Source organism: Mixophyes fleayi, chromosome 7, assembly GCF_038048845.1.
Source record: "Mixophyes fleayi isolate aMixFle1 chromosome 7, aMixFle1.hap1, whole genome shotgun sequence".
Lineage (NCBI taxonomy): Eukaryota > Metazoa > Chordata > Amphibia > Anura > Limnodynastidae > Mixophyes > Mixophyes fleayi.
Genome location: NC_134408.1, coordinates 114786905 through 114808384, shown reverse-complemented (window position 1 = coordinate 114808384; position 21480 = coordinate 114786905). Strand labels below are relative to the sequence as shown.

At 42.7% G+C, this 21480-nt stretch overlaps 1 protein-coding gene across 2 annotated transcripts in view; it reads right to left on the bottom strand.

The window, feature by feature from the left end:
- The window catches only part of USP40 (ubiquitin specific peptidase 40), a 61138-nt gene that overhangs the window by 32050 nt on the left and 7608 nt on the right, over positions 1–21480 (bottom strand). For both annotated transcript variants that reach the window (XM_075180429.1, XM_075180430.1), the window contains exons 3-10: positions 12356–12423; positions 8748–8858; positions 6614–6778; positions 4147–4293; positions 3828–3971; positions 3251–3379; positions 1620–1703; positions 312–422 (exon numbers count right to left, since the gene is read on the bottom strand). In XM_075180429.1, the coding sequence (XP_075036530.1) occupies positions 312–422; positions 1620–1703; positions 3251–3379; positions 3828–3971; positions 4147–4293; positions 6614–6778; positions 8748–8858; positions 12356–12423 (959 nt within the window). The remainder of the gene's footprint in view (positions 1–311; positions 423–1619; positions 1704–3250; positions 3380–3827; positions 3972–4146; positions 4294–6613; positions 6779–8747; positions 8859–12355; positions 12424–21480) is intronic.

Here is a 21480-nt window from a genome sequence, read left to right as displayed (position 1 = left end):
GTGGAAAAGCTTCCTTTGAGCTCTATTGCAGAGCTCTAGATGGACTTCGTCCTCCAGTGTAGGAAGCTGCTGAGCAAGCCGTCACTTACCTTCACGCAACTGGCCCAATATTGGTGTCTGTGTTGTTGCTCACATTTAATTAATGACAACCTCACAAAAGATGTCCCTGTCCTTAAGTCTACCTTCAGTTAGGACAATTTGACCAAAGGGCCCCTCTGTTAACTGACCCACAGCAGATTTTTATTTTATAACAGCCCTTTTACATAATTTCATATCGCATTAACTTGCTTGTGAGTATAGGATTCTTGTACCTTGCGGATGGCTCCATGCTGTTTCCGATACACCTTATTCCAGGAAGATCCTGTGTGTTCCAGAAGTTTTTGACTCAGCTGATCCACAGGGACCATTTTATCTACTCCAGCCTAGTAAAGAATGAAGAGATCAGTTACGGACATTGCCAGCTCTACAGACAACACTGGTGCAGACTGTATCTATGATATTGTAATAAATACAACATTTTCTTCCAGCTCTTTGGAGGACCACAATATTTTCAGGGTGCAAAATAAAACAAAACAATTCAGGAAAAATAAATAGATTCACAAATATGATGTTGCAATGTTCAAAACTCAATTCCAATTTAATGCATGTCGGCCATTAAGGCTAAAATCTATATTAGAAGTGGTGGTATGGAAATTTAAAAGTGACGGTATGAAAAATATAATGGAAATTTAGGTGAATGTAGTTTAATAGTTTTACAATGAAGGCAGTAGGAGAGGAGGTGGCCTATACCAGTGTTTCTCAAACCCTGTCCTCACGACCCCAAACAATGCAGGTTTTCCAGGTGACAAGTGAAGTAATTACTATCACTTGTGGAGCTGTTATATTGTGTCAGTCAATAATGAATACACCTGTGGTCCAGCAAGGATATATGGAAAACATGCACTGTTAGGGGTCCTGAAGACAGGGTTTAAGAAACATAGGGCTATATCACCATATACACCCCCACTTCATCAACATTTATTTATATAGCACCATTAATTCTGCAGCACTGTACAGAGAATTCACTCACATCATTCCCTGCCCCATTGGAGCTTACAGTCTAAATTCCCTAACACACACACACACACACACACACACACACACACGGGTCAATTTGTTAGCAGCCAATTAACCTACCAGTATGTTTTTGGAGTGTGAGAGGAAACCGGAGCACCCGGAGGAAACCAACGCAAACACAGGGAGAACATACAAACTCCACACAGATAAGGCCATGGTCGGAAATTGAATTCATGACCCCAGTGCTGTAAGGCAGAAGAGCTAACCACTTTTAGCCACCGTGCTGCCCACTTCTACATTATATATAAATTTCCAAGGGGAGATGGTACACACACCCTACCCCGCTTTCCAAATATATTAAAGGTGCTACACTGCTGTGACTGAAAGTACAATAACATAAACCAAGATGCAGGTGCAGATCATCCCCCTTTGGAATTGTGTATATTCTGAAAGTGGTGACTGCCTTCTTTCTGGCCCAGTGCCCCACCCAACTATCCATAGGTGTTTTTAAACCAGAGCAGTTTGGTTCCTACCAATACTCCTTGTAGTTTAGACATGTATACCTCTGCAATAACAGCAGCAAGAATATCGGCAGCACAGTCCTGCTCTTCCCCAGCGTCCCCTTCTACTGTCCTTCTGTTCTCGTTCTGCATTCAAAGTCAATAGGAAAAAAACAAAACAGATCATTAAATATAACCATCAGTTTCTTGTCACAAAGACTGTAATAGACAAAGTTACTTTCCATTTGTATTTGGGGGAGGAGTGCTATTTTAGGCACATTTCGAACTAAGTAATAAAAACCTTCAAACAGAGAAAGCCTGTTTCATTGCAAACAGTTCAAGTTAAGTTAGACCAAAAAATGTATTTTCTTTAATAGATAAGCCACTGTTAATGAAAGGTATATTAAAATGTAATCATTATTCCATTCACTCATTACTGTAATTTATTCCAATAAATAAATCAAGTTGCCTTTACACTACAAAATAAGTCAAGTGATCTATACACTTAACTCTACAACAAAAACAATGACATAAAGCTCATTTACAATTGTGTAAAAATCTGCAGTATAATGCCGCTTTGTGACGGTATGTGTACCCCATTTGATGGAAATCGGCATTAGTATGTGAGCCAAAAGGTGAGCGAAGGTGCAGAAGTTTTCACTTGCCAATTGGAAAAGTTGTCTGGTTTGCGGTATGCCTTGTAAGAACGTACAGTGTAACAATTGCACCAAAGTGAAAAAACAAGGTTACATTTTGCAGGACATGATTCTTTCAGTGAGCTGGCAGTGTAGAGGTGGTTTACAGGTAGGTGCACAACATCTTCCTCTCCTCAACAGACTGATTTTTCTGTCTGCTCAGAGGTGGTATAAACCAGACATCATCACATACTCATGTGATGCATTTTGCACTTTCCAATTGAACTTTAGAGAAAATAATGCGGTTCTAAAGCTAAATTTGGGTAAAAGCTAAATAATGGAAATCTTCAAACACACAAAAGTGATGCGTTATAAAGACAGTCCTGACATCGCCTCACACTCACTCATTTAAGCAACACGTGAGGCTAAACTGGGCAGTAAGGTAAACTATGAAATTAATGAATGGGATGTTCCTAAAGAGGAAGGCGGTTACACTTTGTAGTCATGTTTACAGTCATATTTAAAATGCAGACATGCACTTTTTCTGGAGTATCTCAAAACGGCAAAAGTCCAAGACTCCTCCTTTTATGGGAATGGTTCCAAAGAACATGACGTGGGCGTGCACCTTGAAATGTACCAGGCAGACAAATAGGCGCAGCTGCACAAATACAGAAACATTACTGGGGGCTTGTAAATGGACCTAATTGTTTGTTTAATGAATTGGGCCTTTCAATTCATATTTACAATTTACAAGAATAATTAGATGGCAAGAGGAGCTCCATGTAGGCCCCACCTCCTCTTCTTCTCATAAGCTAGTTATCCCTGTCATAATTGTTCAGACACCCAAAACGTCAGAAGCTTCAGGTCACTGATACAATGGTCTCAATGTGATCACTATTGGAGCTGGAAAGGAGACACAGCAGCCCGGTGTACTGCCTACAAATAACTCAGCGAATGGAGGAAGTAAGGGTGTTGGGCAGGTCCTTTATTACAATTTGCATAAAAAGGAGGAGTAATCCTCTAACAGTAAAACCTCTGTTAATAAAACAATGAACCTACCTGGCAACTCCAAACCCCCAACTCGTCCACATCCCGGATATAGACATGATAGTGACCCCCATAACATCCACCCTTGTGTATGATAACCGAAAAGAGCTCATATGTTTGCATCGAGTCCTCCAAGTGATTCTACATGGTAAAGAAGAGGTAGGGAATAGTAAAAATGCAAAACAGAAGAACAAAATAAGCAAATAACCTATATAATGAAAAGTTGTATTGCTTTAAATGGGAAACCTCACAAGCCACAAAATCTTCATTGTGGCTTCTGATTATTCCGGTAATTGACACATCCCAACATCACTATTTAAAGTTAAGCTACATAAGTGCCACAGTAAAAGCAGCTGCATGCAGCCGTCCGGTCAAGGAAGAAGAGTCACCTTAGTAAAAATAAAGTACGTCAGTGGTAGAACAGCTTTAATATGTCGTTAATAAAATCAATTTTACATGAACTTCTCCCACGCCATGTGTACTAGTAGAAATACATGTACACACTCTACAATTAAATATTAGCAAATAGATATCAATATCCCTGATATATGGATAAAACATCAAAGGGAAGAAAAAAAATCTCTCAAACCTGCTCACAAAAAGGCCGGATGCTGAGACGGGTAGGGAAGGTGTAGCGTGATGTCTCCTTGTAACGCTCACATTTTGTGAAGTCAAAGTTGAACTTCAGAAGAGACAATGTGAGGAAGGATGGTAACTTTCCAAGTTTAGCGGACTGCAGGAAACATTTACAAACACAGTAGAAATTATATGATAATGCAATGTATATAGGGTAGAATTCAATCCTATAATTTTAATGTACTCATGAGCATAAGCCCATAAGTTATACAACAGAAAATTCAGAGTGTTATTTAATATCAACAGTGGAACATTGAAATATTGCTAGCTACCTTGGCAGCAGGAACAAGCTTGTTACAGGCTCCACAACGGTACAGATTGTCACCCTCAAACATTTCTTCTTCTACGTACATGTTGCATAAAGACTCCTCCAAGCTGTTTGTGCCCTTCACAGCCACTGTGAGGTCAAGGAAATCTTCCTGTACATAGGTAGATATGGGATGATGAAATAGGAGTTATTAAGAGATAGCAGATATTAATGTACTGCAGAGAGCTCCTTTAATTATTTTTACTTTTAAATGTACCTTAATTCTACTTATATCAAAAGAAACCACACTGCATCAGTAAAATGCAAAAGAGGATTTTAATACTTATGATAAATGTCTCTCTGATTCCATCTGGAGGACACTGCTATCATGGGGTTGTATGAGGGGAACATGGAGTTGGACTTAATTAGTTAATTATTTGTTTAATGTAATTTGCTGATAGAAAAACTCCCCTCTGCAACCCCTGTAGACTCAGTGTAATACTAAAGCCCCAAGCTATAGGGGAAGCAACAACCGAAGTCCGAAGAGCAAAAGGGAGAGAACGCAGTGTCCTACAGATGGAATCAGAGAAACGGATTTAGAGCAAGCATAAAAAAGAGGATTTTCGTACTTACGTTAAATCCGTTTCTCTGATTCCGTCTGGGGGACACTGCTTACCATGGGTTGTGGAGGGGAGCTTGGGAAATGGCACCTAGCTAGTTAACTTTAGCACTGCTGACAGACCCCTCCCCTCTACAATCCCCCTGCCTCTTCCTGTTCCTGTCAGTTAATTAAAAAGCCCCAAGGAGAAAAGGCCAATCAACCAAGAGCACACAGAAGAAAAGCAGAAGGGAGGGATCGCAGTGTCCCCCAGACGGAATCGGAGAAACAGATTTAACGCAAGTACAGAAATCCTCTTTTCTCTTTCATCCAGTCTGGGGGACACTGCTTACCATGGGGACGTTCTAAATCAGCCCCTTAAGGGTGGGACCGCTCTGAAAGCCCGGCCCGTAGAGAAGTACGAGCAAAATTTGCATCCGAAGACGCAAACACATTAAACTAATAGAATTTTGTAAAAGTATGGACAGAAGACCAGGTGGCTCTCTACACAGTTGGTCCGCAGAAGCCCTACTTTTCACTGCCCAAGACGCCCCCACCGACCGGGTGGAATGGGCCGTAAATCTCTCTGACACAGGACGGTTAGCCTTGATGTAAACCTGTGTAATTGTTGCCCTAATCCATCTCGCAATTCACTGCTTAGAGGCTGGCCAGCCTCTATGAGAATCAATAAGGACAAACAGAAAATCGTTACACCGAATTTGGGAAGTTCTCTAACATAAATGCCACATATAATTTATCCGTATAAACCTGATCAGACTGAGAAGCTGTCCGAAAGACCGGAACCACCGAACAAAGGAAGGGAGAGTTCTGAATACCGCTCTGTCCTCATGTAGCATCAATTATGGTTGTCGTCAGGACAGAGATCCCAACTCTGAACTTTGACGAGCGGAAGCAATTGCTAAGAGAAACATCACCTTTCAGATTTAGCAATGCAGTAATCACACAGTGTACTTAGCCCTCCAGGATAGCGTAGTACAAGAGGAGGAGAGAAGCCTGTCAGCAAGATCTCCAGCGTGCACTCCCTATTGATATGCAGCAATGCCTAGAAAGGTACATCAACATAGAAAAGGGGGGAGGGGGGATGAGGGAGTAGACATTTCTCCTTAGACAACCTGCTCCATCACCCTGCTGTGCTGCCGGCTCACTGCAGGCCATTTGTGAAGGCTATCAGTGTTAAGCCCAGGAAGCGGCTACTCCTCCTTGCCTGTGTTTAGGACAGTGCCCGCTCCTATACTGAGTGAGGACTTGGCAGAAATTGCAGGGGTGATTGACAGCGGCTGACAGTCGTTATGATAGTGATCACAACAGGGAAAGCCAGGGAGAGCTGATTGGCTCATACCCTGCTGAATGTGGAGGTCAGGCAGTGTAAAACACTGACAGCAGACCCAGACTACTATTACAATGTGCACTATTACAATAGTAGACAGACCTGTATTAGTAGTGTCCATGCCCAGGGGCAGTAGAAAAAAAAAGTAAATAAAAGGTTAAAATCTATGAGTAATAAATAAAATTAAAAGCAAAACTGCAGCAGTTGAAATTTAAGCCTAACTCCTGAGGCACTTAACAAAACACTGCGGCTACAGGGTTGTAGAGGGGAGGAGTTCTGTCAGAAAGTTATATTAAACAACCAATTAACTAACTAGTTAAGTGCCAACTCCATGCTCCCCTCATACCACGCCATGGTAGCAGAGTCCCCCAAATTGGATGAAAGAGAAATTAGGATTATGAATTAGTAACCTTTGCAAACAATGCCCCACAGTTCAACATACAAAGTCATGTTGAAAAGGGCTCCCTGTCTGGTTTCTGTAGTAACACGTTTACTGACCCTTCCTGTTCCTGGTTTTACAGACAACAGTCATGCACTGCATCTTACCTGCCTCTCACTGACACATCCGCATTCCTGGCATTCTATACGGTTAACCACTGTCCCGTGATATAAGCTCTTGATGAGGTTGTGGCCAGCGGTGCCCTCCAGAGAGCTTTCCAAGGCACTAAACAAAATCCGGTTTAACTCCTGGACATCATGCTGGCCACTCTCCTGGATCAGGAATATGAGTAAATAAGGATAAAAGTAAATATCAATATAACACACGGAATGCAAGGGGAGATGTTAAAGGGGATCTGTCATGAATAAGGTTTCTGCAATTCATTATTTGAATATAATGTGTTTTTTGTGTGTTAGCCACTCTTCTGTTCAATTTGTCACCTGCTTGACACATTCTGTTCTGTATGCTATGTGTTTGATTTAGGTTGAGCCTGCAATCCTGCACTGCCAAGGACCCGATTCCCCAATCCCTATAAACGGAGCACTGTTCAATCTAAGCTGAGCGATCTGGAAATCATGTTATCATGTTATTAACTTGCTGACTTGTCTCCCTATTGTACCATGCCATTCTTACTCCTACATATCTACAGTTGGAACCATTTGGGATGGCGTGGGAATATGATATTCAGAGGACTCTGGACCAGGAGTGATAGTTGCTTATTAGATTCTATTCTAGTCTAAAAAAAAAAAAAGCTGTGCAGGGTCCCGGAACGGCCATGAGACACTACACATTGAAAGTACTGCTCACTTTTACTCGCACCCCATAGATGTGCCAGCAAAAGTAAGCGTTACTTTTTACCATATATATATATATATATAACGGTAATAAAGCGAGGCCGCAACGTTCTCAGGAACATCGCAACCAACTGAATCTGCTCCAGTGTAGCTAAAACCTCTATAAATATGTCAATAAAAGAAAATGCTTATAAAGTCTACACTAGATGGTACATGTTGCCCTCTAAACATCACATAAATTATCCTGGGACCTCATATGTGCTGGAGGCACAGTGGGATCCTTCTATTTGCTGACAATGTTCCCTTGTTTCCACTCTTTGGGCCCAGGTTGCTGACCTTTCTGCCAAGATTATTGGTACTTCAGTGGCTCTGGACCCTCTGGTTATACTGCTTTGCTACTCAGTGAAAAACCTTTCTAAACTTGCCAACAAATTCTTGCAACATATCTATAACGCTGCTTGTCCAAGGACTGGAACTCCCCCCACTCACCGAGTTTCACAACTGTAGTATTCCATACTTGGTATATAGCTTCTATGGAATACATTACGCGCTTGCTTCATGACAGGATCGCCAAGTTTCACAAGGTCTGGGATCCATGGTACACATCTTATCCCTCCTTTTTACCCGAATCTCGGTAACCCTGACTTTTTCTCTCATTTTTCACTTTCTTTTTTATATATCTTTCTCCTCTCAGCTCTCTTTCTCACAAAGGATATACATAATTTACAACACTCCCCAAAACCCCCCACTCCATTTCCCCACCTTCCTTTCTAAGACCTCATCGAGCAGTCTGTGTCGAGGTCTAGATTTCTCCTCTCTCTTTTTTCCCCCCTCTGTCTCTCCTCTTTCCTTCCCTCACTCCCCTTCTACCATTATAATAGACAGCCAACAACAGTTGATCTTTATGTTCCTCGTATTTTCGAGAATACCATCTTTATTCTCCCTTTTGCCCTGAATTTTGTAACGTATTTCTGATGTGTACTTAAGTACGATATGTGTCAATTTTTTTTTTCCTGTACTCACAGTTGTTGCTATAAAAAAAACACAGTAGATTATAAATGCAGCCATTCAGGGTGAAGAGTCCCCATTAAATTGACCTTTAAACGCTCTCCTTTCCAGATTATTCACGTTACAGGGAACATTACTTAAATAGTGCCTGGCTCTACATACTCATCAGCAAATATTGTGGCTTCAGAGAACAGGACAGTAGGGAAGTAGAAAGGGGCTTCATTGAGGTGACATAAAGGTGTTTGTTAAATATATATTACTGCACATACTTGTTCTCATGTTGGACACTTTACAGGTCCTCTTGAACAATTTGTCTTTCAATTAAAAAGGAAACAGACCATTTTTTATGTGTCATATTAAAATATTGATTTATATTTAAATAAAACCAGCACACACCCAAAATGACAATATAAAAATGAGCCTAGGAAGAGAAACAAACCTCATTATCCCAGCCAAAGCTACTTGTAAGGTCAGAGGTGGATGCGGCCTGCTGATCCACCAATAGGAGCTGTGCAAAAAGTCGTTGTAACTGCAATGGAATGATCCGAACCTGGAAATTTAGATGCACAATAAGTGAGAAAGAAATATTCTTTGGCTAAACTGCTTGATGGGTGCAAGTGCATGTGAAGTAGATATACATGCATCCATGTTTAAACCATCTGATTTTACTTAACGTTTGGCATTATAACATCTGTCGGTGGTAGTCATTTTCGCGATTAACATAATTCCGACAGTTACCATACCTACACAAAAAACCTGATGCTTACATGTCCGATAAATAATAAATATAGACTGACGTTAAAACAAGACACACAACATAGCCGACATTTTTCACCTAAATTCTGAAGAGTGCAAATCACGATAATGCATTTTGACTTCACTTAAAATGGCGACCATGATTCTGGCCATTTTAAAACGGCAATGGCGGGTCCCACCCGTCGCCTATATAATCTAATCCAAGTCTTAGGGTTAGAGTGAGATTCTATGCTTATGTCAAATTTTGCTTATCAAGGTTCCATTCCTGGCACTGCAGAAGCAAATTGCTAGATTGCCTGGTCGAGTAAAACGCCCCAGTTATATCGTCCCACTTCAGAGGGCGGATTGGGTCTTCCAAATATCCAGAAATATTATGACACCATCCATCTGATTCAAGCGGTTCTTTTTCACTCTTCTAGCCGCACAAGACTCAGGGTGGACATTGAATCTAATCTCCTAAATATGCTCTCTCCATATGTACGCTTCTAAGGATCTCCATTAAACACAGACCGCCTCCCTCGCTTCTTTCTCCCGCAGCACTCTTTTCGCTTCACATTTGAGACTATAGCACGCATATGCATTGCTTTATTTGCAACCTTCCCGTTATGACCCCCTTATGGAACAACCCTGCTATTTCCCCAGCACACATAAGAGCTTAGTTATGGTGTGGTCCCACCGCAATGTTAACTTTTTACCGGATAATGCCTCTTCTCAGTTCTTCCCTGAATTTGCGCCTATACAGCTTCAATTGCACATCCCCCATAACCACTTTTACCAATTCCTGCAACTCTTGACATCTGCACCACTGCATCTCAGAGTTCAAATCATTTTATCAAGTCACTCTCTTGAAGACATTTTGTAAATGTAAATCACACCCTGGTGATCTTATCTCTACTATTTATCGCATTCTTATAGCACATCGCCAACCAGATAGAGACAGATATTAGCTGAACTAGGAGGGGGACATGGGGGCAGGGGGGGGGGGACCTCTTGAAATAGAGGAATGGTCCAAAATTAGAGAACGGATTTCCAAGAGAACACGTACAAATTGCTCTATAGATAGCATTTGGTCACCACCTGCCTCCACGCGATTTATCCTGATTCTCCCAGGTCTTGATAGAGAAACTGTGACCAAGAATGTTCTTTTACCCATATTTGGTGGACCTGCCACAAGATTTTTTGGCGCGGTATCCACAACTCATGAAATTAACACTCCCTGCCTGTCTGTCTTACTATGTTTTACACCACCCCTTCCAGGACACATTCTTGATTGGACACATCCTTAATGCCACTAAAACCACGATAGCTGCCAATTAGAAACAGTCTGACCTCTCCACTCTACCTGCGGTGATTAATAGGGTTTGGCAAACTTACCAATGTATACTTAGAAACTTGACAGAATAAGTTTTGTGCTATTTGTCATCCCTGCCTCTCTCATTATGAGGCCGCCACTTAAACTTTTCTTTCACATGAATTTCTCAGTTTGTTTTCTTCTCACAGATATGGCAGACTTTTAGCCATATGTGTTGATGAAACCGATGTGGACATCCCCCTTCCCTTTCCTTCCTCTTACTAACTGTACACGCTGTCTTATTCCTCCCTTTCCTCCACACTATTTTTCTTTTTTTTCTGATACTGAATAGCTGTTTCCAGAAACAGGATACTTGTGATTTTGAATTTATATTCCACTGCTATTGTTTCAATAGAGAGTACTGTTTGGTTAACTTCACTCCTTTTTGTGTTCTATGCCACAGTTTGCTCTGTGCTATTCTTTACCCCTCATCCTACTGCCCCTTTTACTGATTAAAAAAACCAAACTAAATAAATATATTTAAGAAAAATATAAAACACGTTATTCAATTTAACTATTTACATCACTCTTTTGCAAACTGTCAGGTATTAAAAAAAACCCAAAAACTTTAGTCACCCAAAGAGCGGCAAAGATTGGCTTAAGCGCAGAACCAGAAGGGGAAAGGCCTACCACATATTTTTCCAAAATACTTCCCAGAATTGACGAGCATGGAGTACGCTTGTTCTTTGGAAAATTCTATGCCTCTATACACCTTCCTCAAAAAGGCAGCAATGGAGTGAATTATGGACCTAGCACACATGGTTTTGAGGATGAGTACAGAAATGCTAGGACTGGGATGCAGGAAATACAGACATTCCATGCCACATAGCTTAGGCCTGCATAGTAATACAGGTGGGGCAGAGTGGCCCTGATTCGTCTGTGGGTAGCTTAATCTGGCATTTAGTGGGGAGGGGTAATCTACAGCTCCTTGTCTCCCTGTCGTAAACATTGGCTCCTGTGACTAGTATATACTGTAACTGGAAAAATCCAAAAAGATGAAGGATGGGAGGATTGTTCTACCCTGTTGTGCTAAAATGGAAGAAAGTCAGATAAAACTAGGAGAGAACCCCAAGTGTCACTAATAAGTCTAGTGTAGGGGATTAAACAAAGTAGGGTGAGAAAAAAAAAAAAGAAGGTGAAGATGGTTCAAGGAGGGCCAAATCAATCTGCATCAGCACCACTGTGTTGATTAAGGAGGTGGAATATTGGGAGATTGCATGGCACAATATGACAGGTTGCAGAACTGTGGTGACAACGGAGATTCTGAGCTCAGAACCGCGGGTATACTAGTTGCTCTGAGAGATATCTGACTGGTCCTACACTGTTCAGGTGGGCTTGCCTTATGAGACTGCACAGGTCCACATTACAATTTTACCGCCCACCCTTCTTCAATGAGTAGAGGCCTCTAGGTTAGTATAAATCACAGGATATGAAGGGTGGAGTATGGCCTTTAGCTCTCACAGCTAATGTCCCTGTTGTGATTGGGATGTGAGAACCAAATATTGTCCAGGCGGCTGATGCTCCACTTGATCTACTGGTGATGAATTCCCATGTTGGGTATGATGACGTGCATCAAGGGAATGGTGAAACTGTCCCTCCCAAGAAGTGCAGGCACCACAGAAGATACCTGGTGCAATGCCCCAGTAGAGGTGCTAACAGGAGGAAAAAATGAACTTCAAATAAAATAATACCAGGACTCGGGGAAAAAGGAGCAGGAGAGCAGAAGGGTTATAGGGAAAAGAGGAGTGCATTTTCTTTCAGTGTCTTTCCCTGCTTCTTTTTCCTGTGTTGTAGAAAGAAAAAAAAACCTCTAACCCTTGATCTTGTTTTAACGCTCACGTTTTCCAGTTCTGGTTCTGTTTAGTTAGATTGTAATCTAAAAGCAATTACAAAAAATTTTATAGGCCACACAAGAGACCGATATAAGGAATTAAGAATACCTTGGAATCAGGAACATCTTTCTCCTCTAATGATCCTAGCTCATCAGGGCTCAAGGCAAAAAGGGCTTCTGTCGAAACATAAACAGAAATACCAATGACACCACTAAAATAAAATATAATTGTACCTGTAACAAGAAGTACTTTTTTTGCAACTATGTGTACAAGCCTGAAATACTAATAACAGTTTCAGTGATGTGACCTGATATGTATATGCTCTCTGTAAAAATATCATGCATTTTTATTCAGTTAAGAAATTTTGGTCACTAACATGGCTACCCAAAACTACATCATGAAAGGTGTAACCTATAGCAACCAATCCTATTCTGTTACTTTTATAGTGCAGTTTAGAAAGTGAAAAATAAAATCATACTGGTTGCCATGAATTACACTGTTCACCAGTTTTCATAAAAGAGGCTTCTACTTTGGGTCTCCCAACCCGGGAGTATCGATTAAGCTCCAAATATTGCAAAGTGAGAAAGGTTTGTCTAGATCCACCCATACTCCCAACACCGACCCATTAAAGAGTTGCAGGGGAAAGAAGGCCGACAGGTGCGTTCATTTTCTAAAAAGGGAATGATTAGGCTGGTTGTGATCATTCAGGTCCTGTATGTTCAAAACTAAAAGTACGGCACTTAGCAGAGAATCATCAGACACTGTTGTTGGAAGAGATTAATCTGTCTTATCCTTGTCATTTTGTCAATTACTGACTTGTCTAAACCTCTCCACAGGACACTAACTGAAGGTTGAGCAAGGCTGCTTTAGCTTCGAAGAGTGAGAGTCCTAGAGGCCCTTGAGCACTATCGTCAAGTGGGCAACGTACTAAATCAGGGATGTACTAGAGAGAGGGTCACATGGTCCATAAATTGAAGGAGGAATGGGCGCCTGCTCGAATCTAGCATTGACTGAGAGGTCTCATCCCCAGTAGGTACAACCTAAGATTGCTAGGTGTAGCACAAGGAATGCACTGGAGGAGTGATTGTCCTGCCGGCACAGACATAACCAAGGACTATTAAGGTTTTAGTTCTATGGCCTCTTACCCTAAGCATGGACTCCCGACGGTCAGACAACACTGAATGAATGATATAATGTAACCAGTGTTAAGCCGGAAGTGTGGCGCTTGGCTATGATGTCATAGCCAGGCAATACACTCCCAGTCTGAGGATGCCATCTACACCTCCAGCCTGTTAAAGTATGAAACAATGGCTATGGGGGCGTAATGCTCGAGGAGCGCACCCCCAGGGCTGAGCACAGGCTATGCTACTCAACAGCCTTAGCCACAACTTGCCACCCACTAGGCTAAGATACCAGAGAAGAGAAAGAGTGTATGATAAAAAAAAATAGCAGCACTTTCCTGAAATGGAAGGGAAGCAGGAGCCAGTGGCAGTTTGCTGGTGTCACTGAGTCTCTACATCCGTGGCCTGGAGACAAGAGTCCTCTAGTAGGACGGCCTGCAGATCAAGCAGGCTGCTAATGGAGGGTCCTTGCTGCTTCTCTCCCATTTGCTTCTTAAAGAGGGCACCTACTGACCACCTGTGCACTCTATAGAGGGAGCATCCAGGGGATGCCCCCTGAGTACTTGTGCCATTTCCCTAACTCAGTGGCCCATTGTGGACAATAATAAAAATTGTGTGGATGTGCTGTCTTCATCAGTTATGTTTACCTCACTACCATGTTCAATACTCCCCTCCGACAAACCTGGGAGTCCAGAAGAGCTTTCGATCACAGGTGTCTTGTGTGACCGTGTAATGGGGTGGTAATAGTGTACCCTAGGGAGGTTAAGAGAGGTTGAGGTATTTTATAAGCTTGCCTGAAGAGGTGGGTTTTCAGAGAATGTTTGAAGAATAGAGAAACTTGTTGTGCGAGGGAAGGAATTCCACAAAGTGGGTGCAGCTCGAATTAAAGTTCTGTAACCGGGAATGGGAGGATGTGATGAGTGTGAAGGAGAGATTCAGATCTTGGGCAGAACAGAGGTGTTGAGTTAGGAGATAATAGGAAATAAGTGAGGAAATTTATGTTGGTGCAGTTTTGTTGATGGCCCTGTATGTTAGTAAAAGTATTTTATATTGGATTTGGTAAAAAAATCAGGCAACCAATGTAGAGACTGACAGAGCTGAGCAGCAGTGGAAGAATGATTAACAAGAAAAATCAATCTAGCTGCTGCATGCAAATTAGATTGAAGGGGTGAGAGTCTGGTTTGGGGAAGATTAGTAAATATGGTACTGCAATAGTCAAAGCGTGCATGAATTAATGTTTTTGAAAGTGTCTTGTGTGAGATATGTGCATATCCTGGAATTGTTTCTTAGATGTATGTAACACGATTTAGATATAGATTGGATGTGACGAACAAAGGATATTTCCGAGTCAAGGATCACACCTAGGCACCAAGCTTGTGGGGTAAGATTTACTGTCATGCTGTCAACAGAGATAGAAATGTCAAGTAGGTAGCTCCTGTTGGCTGGTGAAAATATTATTAACTCTGGTTTTGAAAGACTGAATTTGAGGTGGCGAGAGGACAATCAAGATGAAATGGCAGAAAGATGGTCAGTAACGCAGGCTAATACAGATGGTGAGAGATCCAGAGAGGATAGATAAATTTGGGTATTATCCGTATAAAGAGGATACTGAAATCTAAAGGAGCTTATTGGTTTCATACAGATGTGGTATACATAGAGAATAGCAGAGAGCCTAGGATTGAGCGTGTGGTACTCCAACTGATAAAGAAAGCAAAGAGGAGTTGGACTCAGAGAAACGAACCCTGAAAGAGGAATTAGATAGTTAGGATGAGAATCAGGATAGGGCAGTGTCCTGAAGACCTAGGAATTGTATAATTTGTAAGAGGCAGTGGTCAACAGTGTCAAATGCAGAAGACAAATGCAGGAGAAGTAGGCGCAAGTAATGGTCTTTAGATTTAGCACTGATCAAATAATTGACACCTTTAGTCAGTACAGTCTCTGTGGAATGTTTGCAATGAAGACCTGATTGAAGAGTGTCCAATAGGTTGAGGAAAGAAAGTGTGTGAGTCAAGTGATGGGATGATGATTTCAGAGAGAGAGTTTGGGTCAGAATTTTGTTTTTCCAGAACTGGAGTAATCACTTTGTGCTTGAATAATGATAGAAAAGACGTTTTATGTACTTACGTTAAATCCGTTTCTCTGATTCCGTCTGGGGGACACTGCTTACCATGGGTTGTGGAGGGGAGCTCGGGAGTTGGCACCTAGCTAGTTAATCTTTAGCACTGCTGACAGACCCCTCCCCTCTTCAATTCCCCTGCCTCTTCCTCTTCCTGTCAGTTAATTAAAAAGCCCCAAGGAGAAAAGGCCAATCAACCAAAAGCACACAGAAGAAAAGCAGAAGGGAGGGATCGCAGTGTCCCCCAGATGGAATCAGAGAAACGGATTTAACGTAAGTACATAAATCCTCTTTTCTCTTTCATCCAGTCTGGGGACATTCTAAAGCAGCCCCATAAGGGTGGGACTACTCTGAAAGCCCCGCTCGTAGAGCACTACAAGCGAAATTTGCATCCGCAGATGCAGACATTAAAAACTGATAAAATTTTGTAAAGGTGTGGACAGAGGACCGGGGGGCTGCTCTGCAAAGCTGGTCTGCAGAAGCCCCACTTCTCACTGCCAAAGACGCCCCCACTGCCCGGGTGGAATGGGCCTTAAATCTCTGACACAGGATGGTTAGCCTTGATGTAACCTGTGTAATTGTTGCCCTAATCCATCTCGCAATTCACTGCTTAGAGGCTGGCCAGCCTCTATGAGAATCAATAAGGACAAACAGAAACACGTTACACCGAATTTGGGAAGCTCTCTAACATATAAGCGGAGAGCCCTAACCACATATAATATATATATCCGTATACACCTGATCAGACAGGTGTATACGGAAGCTGTCCGAAATACCGGAACCACAGTTTTCTGGCTCAAAAGAAAAGCTGAAACACCCTTCGGAACAAAGGAAGGGAGAGTTCTAAATACCGCTCTGTCCTCACGTAGCATCAAATATGTTGTCGACAGGACAGAGATCCCAACTCTGAACTTTTACTAGCGGAAGCAATGGCTAAGAGAAACATAACCTTGCAGGATAGAGTCCTAATCTGCCGAAAGTAAGGATTTAAAGAAAACCCTGTAAGCATATGAAGCACCAGGAAAAGATCCAATGGTGCTGTAGGAGAAGTGAAAGGAGGCTAGATATGCAAGACCTCCTGAAGAAACGTCCTAATGTCTGGCATATCTACTAACTTCAGGTGGAAGAAACTGAAAGGCAGAAACCTATACCTTTAAGGAACCTAAGCAGAGACCTGCCTCAAGACAATCCTGAAGAAAAGGCCAGAATTCGGATAAGACGAAAAGAGGACGTATGACAAGACCTATTGTCACACCCTGTGACATAGGCTCACCAAATGAGACGATATATGCGAGCCAAACAGGCTTACAAGCTAATAGCAGAGTGTTCACTACACTGGGGGAAAAAACCCCTAGCCCTCCAGAGCCTGGCTACAACAGCCATGCGGTTAAATTTAGCCGAGGTAAATCCTGGTGATGAAAAGGACCCCGAAGGAGAAGATCTTATCAGTGCGGAAGACAAAGTTCTTGCCCTACTGCCATAAAGATTATGTACGCGTACCACACTCGCCACGGCCATGCAGGTGCTAACAGAATTACCGACAGACCGCCTCGCCTCACTCGTCTGAGTACTCAAGGAAATATGGGAATTGCGCAAAACCTGGGAAACATCCTGATGTGTATGGAGGCCATGATATCTATATCCGGTAGACCCCACCTCTGAACCAGAGACTGAAAAGCTTCCAGATGGAGGGACTACTCTCCTGGCATCATCGCATTGCGACTGAAATAATCGGCCTCCCAGTTCTTTATTTCTGAAATGCACACAGCCGAGATTGCTGGAACACACTGTTCCGCCGAAGCGAATATCTGAGCTGATACCCGCATTGCCGTTGCTCTTCTTGTTCCTCCTTGTCTGTTGACCTATGTCACAGCCATGGCATGACGGACTGAACTCTGAGAAGATGACCCTGGAGAAAGGTTCGGGCCCCCCGAAGGGCCAAAAGGATTGCCTTCAACTCTAATAAGTTGATGGATAGAGAGGACTCCTGGACTGATGCTGGAGATGAAGGGATACCGCCCCAACCCTTCAGGCTGGTGTCTGAATTTCTCGCATCCGGAGACAGAGAAACTTCTGGCGCTCCAAATGTAGGTGGGATCCCGACCCTCCTGTGAAGAGGTCCCACTACAAGCACCGGGAATAAGAACGACCGAAGGGGACCGTTTTGAAGGAGGCCAACATCTTCCCTTGGAGACGCATGCACAAGTGTATTAAAGGACTGGGAGAGGACAAGTCCTGCGATGTTATCCTCTGAACCGACCTGATCTTCTCTTCTGGCAGAAACACTTTCTGCTGTTTGGTGTCCATGCCGAGTCCCAGGAAGATCCTGCGTTGGCGCGGAATCACCTGGGATTTCCTTGAGTGTATTAAACACCCATGGCTCTTGAGGAAAACTATGTGAAGGACATGTGCTGTTGCAAGCAAATCTCTGAGGCGGATCTTATGAGAAGATCGTCTAAGTAAGGCACGCCTTGAACTCCCCTTGAATGAAGACAAGCTGACATTACGGACATTCTCGTTCCTCCTTGTGAAAAACCCCTGGAGCCAAGGAGAGGCCGAAGGGAAGAGCCCTAAATGGATAGTGAAAGGCCCCCACACTCTGAATCTCAGGAGAGACTGATGACCGTTCCAGACAGGAGCGTGGAGGTATGCATTCTTTATGTCTATGGAGGCCATAACTGATTCCTTTCCAATCCGTTTATTACTGACCTCAGGGACTCCATCCAAATTTTGCCCACTTTCAAGTGGATATTTAGGTTCTTTAGATTTAAGATGGCTTCTTGACAAGAAAAAGGGTTTGAATAAAGCTTTTCCCTTTCTGGATTACTGGGACCCTGCAAATAACTCATGCTGAAAGAAGAGAGGCGATCGAATTTTGTACTACCCGCCTACTTTGTGGAACTCGAACCAGCAGGGTTACAAAGAGACCATGCGGAACAGGACCCAAGAGATCTATCCTGTATCTCCTAGTTATACTGCCCCGAACACAGGGATCCTGAGAAGACGCTGTCCACTGTTCTAGAAAAGAGACAGGCGCCCCCCCTCTCGCCACCTCCTGGTGGGCAGAATGGCAGTCAGGGTGCAGGCTTCTCCTGAACTTTGGAGGCCTGACATAAAGCTGAGAAATAGGGTCTACCTCTGACTGAGAAGCTTCTAGAATTTGAGTGGTCCGACGCAGGATGACTGGCCCCTAGGAAAGGAGGTCTCCCGAAAGGACTGCCAAAAGGAGCTGAAACACGGGAGGCGGGCTCTACCCACTTTCACTGGCAAAAAGGTGTTCTCCTGGCACCCGTTTACTGAGAAATCAAACCCTGTAATTCCGGCCCGAACCAACCTGATGCAGAAAAAGGAATGGTTTCTAGGGATTTCTTAGATTCCGAATCAGGCTTCCAGGATCTCAGCCATAAGATTAGTTTTGCTGAAATTTTCGAAGCCTGAATAGAGGAAGACACAGACGCTGTACTCTGAGCTGCCCCTTTCAAAATGTAAAGGCAGGGGAAGCAATTATGAGTTCTGCAAGGCCTCAGCCAGCTGCTCTGTCCATGCTTCCATGGCTCTAGGAATCCTAGCCAAAGCAAATGTGGGTCTAAAGGAAGAACCCGCTGTTACAATATAGATTATTTTTTTTATTTTTTTGAGCTTCAATTCTGCGGTTAGTCTGTTCTGCAGTGTTGCAGTGTCCAGAACCGGCAAAGTAGCATGGGGGGGGGCTATACAGGCTACAGGAGTATCCACCCTAGGGATTCCTTCCCCGTGAGCCAGATCCTCTTCCTGTAATGGATAAAAGGAAGAGAATCTTCTGGAATAGAAACCTTTAAATCAAGTTGTTTCTATATTCCCTCAGCAACATTGTGCAATTCCACCAACGGAGGAAAACGAATAACCTTTCTTCTGGCCTTCTTAACTAGACTTCTGTTTATAGGACTAGGATCCTCTGACTCTGGGAGGACCAAGGCCTACTTTAACGTTAATATCAATCATCAATGGCCTGATATCTGGCAGTTTTTTCCTGATTAGACATGTGAACCTGATCAGGATTAAATTTTGTTTCCCCTTTGCGTATCTACACAGATTTCTTTTAGTATGGGCCAAATATGTGGATTCAGAAACTGGTCTAGCTTGTCGAGACATGTGTCTGATCCGTTATGAAAAAGAGAAGGGCCTGCTACAGCCATTCCCCGCAGCAGGACCCCCCACCTTATCCAATATAGAAGAAAGTGTTGCTGAGCTTGTCAATAACTAAGTAGATTTAGTGAGAAGCTGAGCTAAAGAGTAAACTGACTGTTGTAAGTAAACCTTGCATTTATAACAGGTAAAATAATTTTCCATGGGACCTTTTCCTTTATCTAACATTTTACAAAGGAAAGCGTCACAAGCACACCATTGACTTGAAGGAGACAGAGAGAAAAAACAAGTAATCAACTAATCTACAGTAAAAGTTGCACTTGTTCCTTTAAACAATGTTATTTGTGTTTTGGCAAGTAAGAGTACTATAATAATATTACCCATACTAGCCCCACTTTGTCAGTAAAGCAATACAGTTTTTATAAATGCTTAATAATAAAAAAAGAATACTTAGCCAAAAGGCCAACAGGAGAGAAGTCCACCAGCCATGTCCTGATGCTTGCTCCCACCAGGCAGTCTCTGTTCCCGGGCTTCTTCTTATGCTGCCCGTACATTGAAGAGCAGGGGAGTTCTATATAATTTTAACTCCCCCTCTTCCATATTCTGTCTTTTTTTTTTTTTTTTACAAAAAAATAAATAAATAGCAGAGTAATGGAGACCTCGAAAAGATTGAGGTCTCTTGCAGCGGTTCTGACCCCGATGCCCCCTCCTATTACTGAGGGGGGATCTTGGTATAGCCCCCATCTTGCCGCCTGTCAACTCCGGCGGTCCGATCCAAGATGGCCACTGGCATTTCTTTTTATCCGATAACCGGCGCTCTATGCCTGCAGTGGCAGCGCGGGTTATCGGGGTGTCGAAGTCATATAGTTGGATGAGCGAAAGTATATTGGTTAATATTGTTTTATTGGTCGATTGCACTCAGTATGCCACGCTACACGTGGCATACGGCTATCGCACGGTAAAATACACACGTACACACTCGCATTACAACATTTAGTTATTTATATAATTCATATTGGTTCCGTTACACAGTAATTTATGAGCAGATAGTGTTTAGTTTATATATTATGATTATATGTACACTTCAGTGTTATTTAAGGTTCAGGTTATAGGAAATGTGTCATGTCTGATATCATTCTAATCCCCTATTCATCAGCAGCTGTATATTGCATACTCTAGTTATTGAGGTTAGGCAATATCCTGTCAGATTGATATCAGACTGTAAAATGCTAATGGACTAGTTGTAACTTGTTTCTGGGCGGGAGATTCATCTGGAGTGTTGACCTCAGCCTTTGAGGGGGTTGTTTGAACTAGCCTATATTCTGTTTACCCTGGACCCACCCGAAGTCTGGACCTATAGAAGCAAGCCACGTCATCTGCATTGTTCTCTCTGTAACACTGAATGTATATATGATCATAGCTGCGCTCCCAGTCTTTAGTCTACTCTGACCACAGTGTTCAAGGGTGAACTACTGTGCACTGGTGCCCGTGGTAGCGCAGCGGTATGTATGTATCTTTTGGTATTGGCTGTACTGTACTGTATTATATAATAATAATGTATTGAATTGTTAACTTTTTACATCTGCTAAAATAAATCACTTTGTGCGTTGGAAACACAATACAATTGCCTATGCAATGCTTATTTAAAAACGATAGAATTACTTTAATAGGGGAGGTTTTGAGAGTGACAGCGGTCTGGTAAATTAATAAATTAGCACTAGCACTAAAATAGCAGCCCAACTCCATTGGGCACCTAGAAAAAATTGACAGGAAGAGGAAGAGGCAGGGGGATTGTAGAGGGGAGGGGTCTGTCAGCAGTGCTAAAGTTAACTAGCTAGGTGCCAACTCCCGAGCTCCCCTCCACAACCCAT